This window comes from Harpia harpyja, chromosome 9 (assembly GCF_026419915.1).
Source record: "Harpia harpyja isolate bHarHar1 chromosome 9, bHarHar1 primary haplotype, whole genome shotgun sequence".
Taxonomy (NCBI): domain Eukaryota; kingdom Metazoa; phylum Chordata; class Aves; order Accipitriformes; family Accipitridae; genus Harpia; species Harpia harpyja.
Genome location: NC_068948.1, coordinates 23,062,618 through 23,069,939, shown reverse-complemented (window position 1 = coordinate 23,069,939; position 7,322 = coordinate 23,062,618). Strand labels below are relative to the sequence as shown.

Genomic DNA, 7,322 nt, shown 5'->3' with positions numbered 1-7,322 from the left:
TCCAGGCCAGCCGGGGAGGCGGGACCGGCCCGGGCCCGCCCCGCTCCGGCGGTCACCGGGGTGGGCAGCGATGGCGGCGGTGCGGGCGCGTACGGTGCTGCTGACCGGCTCCAACCGCGGCATCGGGCTGGAGCTGGTCAAGCAGCTGCTTGGGGCATCGCGACCTCCCGCTTGGATCTTTGCCACCTGCCGGGACCCCGAGGGGCCGCGGGCCCAGGTCAGTCGGGGGGGGGGGGGGGCTCGGGAGCACCCATGGGTGCAGGCAGATGCCATGAGTTACGCGCTCGGTTTGCTTCACCGATGTGAAAATAGCATTGCGGTCGCAGATCTCGTGTTCGCACCGTGCCCTGCCCGGCATGAAAGTCCTCTGAAGGTCCCGCGGTGCTTCGGGCCATGAATAAAGCCGTGCCGCCCTTAAAACCGTGCTGCCGGGCTATTTGAGGCCGCATTGGCTGTGCCCCAGCCAGCCTTCCCCTGCCAAACCTTCACCCATATGCTGCGGGCATAGCGTCAGCTCCCAGGGAGTTGGGTCTGAGCGGGGTTGGACTCGGTGGTTGCCGCCGGCTGATGCTGGTGTGAATTGCAGCGATGCTGCTCTGGCCAGTTCTGCGACGTGTTACCGGTCTCTGCAAAAGCTGGGCGTTCGTTAACTGGTGGGATCCTCCCACCCCCGCTTTCTGCTTCACTAAAATGGGAGAGACTCGCACGTGTTGCTTCAGCTGGAGATCACAGGAGCAGAGCATTGCCGTACTCCCAGTTTTCCTTAGGTCCAGCTTTGGTTTTCCTCTGCTTACTGTGACCCACGGAAGTACCAGTGAGGTGACATTTGCTCTCTGGTAGATCCTAGCTCTGGCAGATTTGCTTGCTGCATCTTCTCGCAGCTTGGTTGTGCGCAGGGGTCAGCACGGCGTGTGCAGGGATGACATGTTAGGAAGTCCTTGAGACGCATTCCGTGTGCTCGCTGCCAGCGTTATTCTGGCTCAGGAGTGATGCCGGTGCAGTGAGAATCCACCCTGCCGCCAGCCCAGGGGTGCCCAGCTCCTGCTGCTCCTGGTGCCCAAGCTGGCTGAGTCAAAGCTAGCTCAGGTCTCTTATTTTTGCCCTGTTCTTCCCCCCCCAACTTTGCTGGGTTCGGGCAATGATGAGATCAGAGGACTTTTTGTGGGGCTGGACTGGAGCCAGTTTCTACCCAAGATGGTCCACACGCATCGCTCTCAGCTGTGGGATGCTTCTCTAAACCTTGTCCAGCTGTGGTAGGGTGAGGGCAGTGGCTTCAGGTTATTGCTGCTGAAGTCCATGACCACAGGAGACTGAGGGCAGAGTGATCCTCTGTCAGGCTCGTGCCACCCCAGGAGCCACATTGCTCCTCCTGCCCCTTTGTGCCCAGATCAGACGCTGGGCTGGGTGAGGCTGGACTCGCACCAGGACGGTGCGAGGCTGTTGAGGCCAGCAGCTGGGCAAAACGGGAGGAGAAATGTCTGTTAGTTATTGCAAACCATTTAGATGGATTTTTTCCATCCTTTCCTGTGCCCAGGGGGAACGTGGAAACAGGGGGAAGCCCAGAGATAACTGAAGGTGGACCACAACCAGCACCAGCAGCTCTCCTGCTCCATGTTGGTAGGACGGGTCCTCTCACAAGAAGCCACCAATTTGCATTTCTCCTGTAGCATTCTCTGTGGGCTTGTTTGTAAGAGGTTTTTAGTTCTAAAAGCAATCATTTTGGATACATTGAATGTGGTGTTTTGGTTTCTGTTGTCTAAAACCTGCTACACTGAAGAAGGCTCAGAGCAAAGAGCTGCTAGGAACCTTGAAGTTGAAAGTTTCCTTTTTGGAAAGGGCTTCTGAATCCTCTGTGTTTGGTGAAAATAATCAATAAAAATGTGCAAAGTGGTTCATTTCACTTGAGTGGGTGAGTGTCGTGGTTTAACCCCAGCCAGCAACTAAACACCACGCAGCCGCTCACTCACTCCCCCCCACCCAGTGGGATGGGGGAGAAAATCGGGAGAAGAAGCAAAACCCGTGGGTTGAGATAAGAACGGTTTAATAGAACAGAAAAGAAGAAACTAATAATGATAATGATAACACTAATAAAATGACAACAGCAATAATGAAAGGATTGGAATGTACAAATGATACGCAGTGCAATTGCTCACCACCCGCCGACCGACACCCAGCCAGTCCCCCGAGCGGCGAATCCCTGCCCCCCACTTCCCCGTTTCTGTACTGGATGGGACGTCACATGGTATGGAATACACCGTTGGCCAGTTTGGGTCAGGTGCCCTGGCTGTGTCCTGTGCCAACTTCTTGTGCCCCTCCAGCTTTCTCACTGGCTGGGCATGAGAAGCTGAAAAATCCTTGACATTAGTCTAAACACTACTGAGCAACAACTGAAAACATCAGTGTTATCAACATTCTTCGCTCTGAACTCAAAACATAGCACTGTACCAGCTACTAGGAAGACAGTTAACTCTATCCCAGCTGAAACCAGGACAGTGAGACGTTAGTGTCCAGAGCAGAGTGGATCCTGGGATTGGGCTATTTGGATCCAGACGTGACTTCCCCAAATGTCAAGTCTGATGTTGGCACTCACAGCCATTCCTCCTCCACCTCGCTTCCAGCAGCCTCTGGGAGACACTTCTGGCTGTATCCTCGGCCAGTTTGCATCATTTGTTGGGGGAGTTGGTCCTTAATAGTTTGCTCTCATCCTTTGCTGTGGCTCTGGCTGGGTTGTACACGTAGACCCTTTGGGAGAGTGGCCATAGTATCTTGCAGTCGTGGCCTTGTCATGCTCTGAGCACATGCACATTGCTTTGTGGAGCCCAGAAGAAGCCTGAGAACCGAGGCAGGTCTCCAGTCCAGCCATTCACAAGCGCTGAGTAATATCTGCAAATGTTTCCCTCAGGGTGGACCATCGCTGGTGCCCTAGGATGATGCTTGGTATCGCCTCTGCCTCGTGCTGATTGTTTCCCTATCTCTTTTTGTAGGAGCTGAGAGATCTGGCATCCAAACACCCAAACCTGGTTCTTGTGAAGCTGGGTAGGTGTGCTCTGCCTCTGAGCTGGTAAATATGTGGCTGCTGGCCACAGTTACCCCGTTTCTCCTTCCCTCCCTTCAGGCTCTACATGGGGATCCAGTTCTTCAGAGCTGCTTCAAGTCCTGCTGCCAAAAGCCCAGCTTCTCCAGACCTGTATCAGCCCCAGTAGCCCATGCCCTGCACCTCCTTGCCCCGTGGCCACAGAACCAGGAGGTTCTTGAGATCCATCCTGTGTGGTCCCCAGCTCCCCCAGCCAAGTGGCTGCATCCTTGCTCTGCCATGCAGCTGATCCCAAGTCCCAGGCGAGACCAGGAGGGCTCCAGGAGGAAGACAGCTCCTGTGGAAACACTGTGTGATCGGCCCAGAGCTTGAGCAGGACCTGTAGGACCTTGCAGAGCCATCCCACAGCAGGTCCCAGCACAGCCCCTGTGGGCACTGTCCCCCCCCACCCCTCCCAAGACTCCCCTGAGGTTCTGGGTTCTCTGGGGTTCTCCAGAGCTTGCTCAGGCTGGGACTTTGTCAACAGACAGGAGGCTGTGGCTGCTGGTGCCTGACAGAGCATGGGGCTGTCCCCAGGGTGGCTTTGCCCGGTGGGCTGCCCCAGGGCAGGATCCTTCAGCTGCCGGTAGTGGGGCACCCTGTGCATGGCAGAGGAGGCAGTTTTGGGATGAGCTGGGACTGGTGGGTGCTGGGGTGCTCTGAGCTGGTTGCACAGCACCATCTGGTGCCCACAGATGGAAGGAAGGCCACACAGGTCGGGTTGCATAGCTGTTCCTCAGCATCTTAACCTCTTTCTCCTCCCCTGGTCGCCCAGGTGGACCTCATGGCTCTCAAACCCTGTTCTCTTCTACTGCAGATGTTGCAAATCCCTCCGCTATTACTGATGCAGTGAAGATCGTGGAGGGGAAGCTGAATGGCACGGGCTTGAACCTGCTAATAAACAATGCTGGCATCTACACCCCGACAGCATCACTGGAGACAGTAGATGCTGAAGAGATGATAAGGACATACAAGACCAATGCAGTGGGTCCAATGCTGATGGCCCAGGTATGGATGAAGCTCTGGGGATGGAGCTCACCGTGGAGGGGGAATTTGGCCCAGCTTGAGGCTATCCCAGGCTGTCCATGGTCACAATGGAGATCTCGGAGTTTCTTGGGGATGCGCGAGGGAGGGGGCAGTGCTAGGGCTGCGCTCCCAGCCCAAGCCCTCTGTAGCCTCCCTGTGTTGTGCTGGGCGAACTGGGAGCAGGCAGGGCCACTGCAGCAAAACAGCTGGGCTCTCTTGGCTTCCTGCTGTTCTTCCTCATCCTCCCTGCCATAGGCAGCCTGGGTTGCAGTTGCCATAAGTGGGGCTGGCTCGAGGCACAGGCATTCCACAAGGTTCCTTCTCCCCAGGCATTCCTGCCCCTGTTGAAGAAGGCTGCCCGGGAGAGCACAGAAAAGGGACTGAGTTGCAGCAAGGCAGCCATCATCAACATCTCCACCATCATGGGGTCCATTGAGAAAACTCCCGAGTCCTTCTTCAAGCCTGTGATCTCCTACCGCTGCAGCAAGGTATGGAGACTGGGGACCTGCCTGTGCTCATGAGCTCGGTGGGAGTCAGAGCTGCCCCTTACCAGGCCTGATTTCAGAGAAGCACCTGAGATCACGAAATGGAGGGACTGATCCATGCTGATCACTGTCCAAGTTCCCTGGGCATCTCCATGCCCAGCTGCTGCCCACCTAGAGGAGATACGCACTATCTCTTGAAGACTTGGCATTGCTTTTTCTCCCTTGCCACAAGGCAGTGATGGGTGGGGAGCCTAATACATGGAGCTTTCTACTGCCCATGGCTGATGCTTTCTTCCTCCCCCAGGCTGCCCTCAACATGCTCACCAAGTGCCAGGCTCTGACCTACGGGGAAGCCGGAATCCTCTGTGTGGCACTTCACCCCGGCTGGGTGAAAACCGATATGGGCAGCCAGGAGGTGAGTTCTGGCTGAGCAGGTTGAGGGGGGAACCCATGGGTGGGACCCAAGCCTACAAATTTGCACAGGGGGTGCCTCAGGTGGCTGAGATGGCTCTCAGGAGGAGGGATCCATGCGAGAATGAGCTGCCTTTTGGGCTACAAGTTGCCTGTGTCTGTGCTGGGCCACTCCAGAACGTGGTTGCTGCCTGGGAAATAGTATCAGCACATATCCGGGGTGAGCAAGAGGCCTGTTCAGGGGGAAAGGGCTTTGGGCAGCCTGGAGATGTGCAGGGAACCTGAATTCGACAGAGCAGGGAGGAGAGGAGCAGCAGCACTACCCCATCCTGTGCCCTGTTCCTTGAAGAGCTGCGGGTCCATGAGGTCTCTACTCATCCTGCAGGGTCCTTGTTTTGGGGTGGGGCTGGTCGCTGCAACCCTGGAGTTCTGAGAAGGCTGCACGTAGCATCCCGCTTGCAGCAGCAATCTCTTATGTGTCCTATTGAGTTAAACCTGTAGCTGGCTTCCCAGCCCAAGCCACCTCCATCCAAGCCATCAGTGAGCATGCAGATACCCAACCATCCTCCCACGTAACGGGCTTATCCCACCTCCTGTGGCTCTCTACTCAGTCTGGGTGGAAGGAGCCTTGCTACCAATGTGCATGAGCTGCGTGGGTGCTGGTGGATGGCTGAGAAGGACAGTGGTGTCTCAGTCCTGCTCCTCATACCTGTTGCAGGCTGACCTGACGGTGGACACGAGTGTGCGGGGGCTGCTGTCTGTACTGCCGATCCTCTCCGAGAAACACAGCGGGACTCTGCTCAACTGGGAAGGTAAAGCTATTCCTTGGTGACCACTCTCTGTCCCTGTGAGGGACCCTACAGTGCCAGGGGACTCTCCAGGTGCCCTGGAGCACCAGGATGCTCAGCATTCTGTGGTCTGCAAGGGACCTACTTAGGACTCCACTGGGCATGCAGGGCAGCCTGTGATCCCTACCTTCATGTTGTTAATAAATAAAGTCAATTAGTACCTGTGCCTTCTCCCAGCTGCAATGCCCCCACTGAGACTGTCTCTGCCCTGGCCTGGAGCTGGTCCCTGCAAAAAATAACCCAGCATTATAGCAGTCTGCTTGCCTTGCCTTTGGCTGCTCTGAGCTGAAGGAAGGTCCCAGGGGACACGTAACCAGCCCAAAGCCCTGCTGTTCTCCCTGGCCGCTGAATGTGCCCAAGTCTGCCCGCTCTCTGCCATGTTTCCACCCAAAGCATGGTGTCTTTGCTACAGATTTTGAGGAGGACTTTGTGCTGTACACAGTGCCTTTGGGAGCAGCCGTGGGGCTGGAATGGGAGGATCAGTAGCACCACAGTCCAATTCTGCAATTCCAGGGCAGCCCTTCCCAGTGGAGCTCCAACTGGGCATGGTACCCCTGGGTGGGGGAACCCCAGTCCCATGGGGGAACACAGCATGGGAATGGCACTTCTGCAGGATGGAGAGGCTGAGAACCTCTGGGCTTCTGCATCAGTCAGGCAGCCCTGGGCTGCATAAATTTGCCAGGAGGTGGTAACACTCCCAAAGAAAAGGACTTTGGGGTGCTACTGGATTTTCCAAGGAGGGTTCTGCCATCTCTGGAAAGAGCTTCTCCTTGGGGGATATGGGGAAAAGGAGCCAAGGCTCCTTCAAAACCCTGCCTAGTCTCAGGTGGGCAGAGCAGCCTGGCTTGCAGGAGAGGCAAACCCAATGTTCCTTCCCTCAGAGGCCACCACCTCCTCTTTCTCATCTGGAGGATCAGCTTGAGCACCTCTGTCCCTCTGCTTCTGGGCTTTTCTGGGGTCGTACCTCTCCTCTGGAGTTGGGGCTTGCCTGGCAGCACCAGCTTTGCTGGGAATCTTGAGGCCATGCACTGCTCTGCACAGGAGTCCTCCCATTTCCCACCCAGGAGCACAAATGCTGCAGTCCCCATACCCAGGCTTCACCCTCTGAGGCAGACAGAACATGGCGGCAGCCTACTGGGCTGGGACCATGTCTCTGCCCCACTGAGGCGAGCTGTGCCCCAACAAGCTCTAACAAGCCTTGGCACCCACAACCCAGTGAGTCACAGGCTCCAGTGAGTTTTTCTTCCTCACTGGCTCCAGTTCCTCCCAAGCCAGTGGCATTTTGGTAGCTGAGACTTTTGAGAGGCTGGGAAAGGGGACAGCAGGGAGCGTCTGCAACCTTGGTGCCAGCCTGGGCTTGGGGACAGGGTGCCCATGGCTGGAGGTAGCATTGCTGCCAGAGCTTGTGAGCTTGGACTCCTGGCTCCTCGTACCCCCCTTCTTGGGGTCCCGAGCAGGCCAGGTGCCCAGCCAGGGATA

The 7,322-nt window shown here is 56.5% G+C and overlaps 1 protein-coding gene across 1 annotated transcript; it reads left to right on the top strand.

Annotated features, from left to right (window-relative positions):
* Positions 1 to 37: 37 nt before the first annotated feature.
* Positions 38 to 6,003, top strand: LOC128146035 (C-factor-like). The gene is made up of 6 exons (XM_052797059.1): positions 38 to 217; positions 2,985 to 3,036; positions 3,891 to 4,081; positions 4,429 to 4,587; positions 4,889 to 4,999; positions 5,714 to 6,003. Exons 1-6 carry the CDS (start codon positions 71 to 73, stop codon positions 5,825 to 5,827), a joined length of 774 nt encoding a protein of 257 aa, XP_052653019.1. The 5' UTR covers positions 38 to 70; the 3' UTR covers positions 5,828 to 6,003.
* The last annotated feature ends 1,319 nt before the right edge of the window (positions 6,004 to 7,322 follow it).

What these genes read in the sequence shown, in the direction of transcription:
- LOC128146035 (XM_052797059.1), top strand. Translation starts at nt 71, where the DNA reads ATGGCGGCGGTGCGGGCGCGTACGGTGCTGCTGACCGGCTCCAACCGC. An exon ending in GTCCAATGCTGATGGCCCAG is followed by an intron (nt 4,082 to 4,428) that starts GTATGGATGAAG and finishes CCTTCTCCCCAG; the next exon opens with GCATTCCTGCCCCTGTTGAA. An exon ending in TCTCCTACCGCTGCAGCAAG is followed by an intron (nt 4,588 to 4,888) that starts GTATGGAGACTG and finishes TTCCTCCCCCAG; the next exon opens with GCTGCCCTCAACATGCTCAC.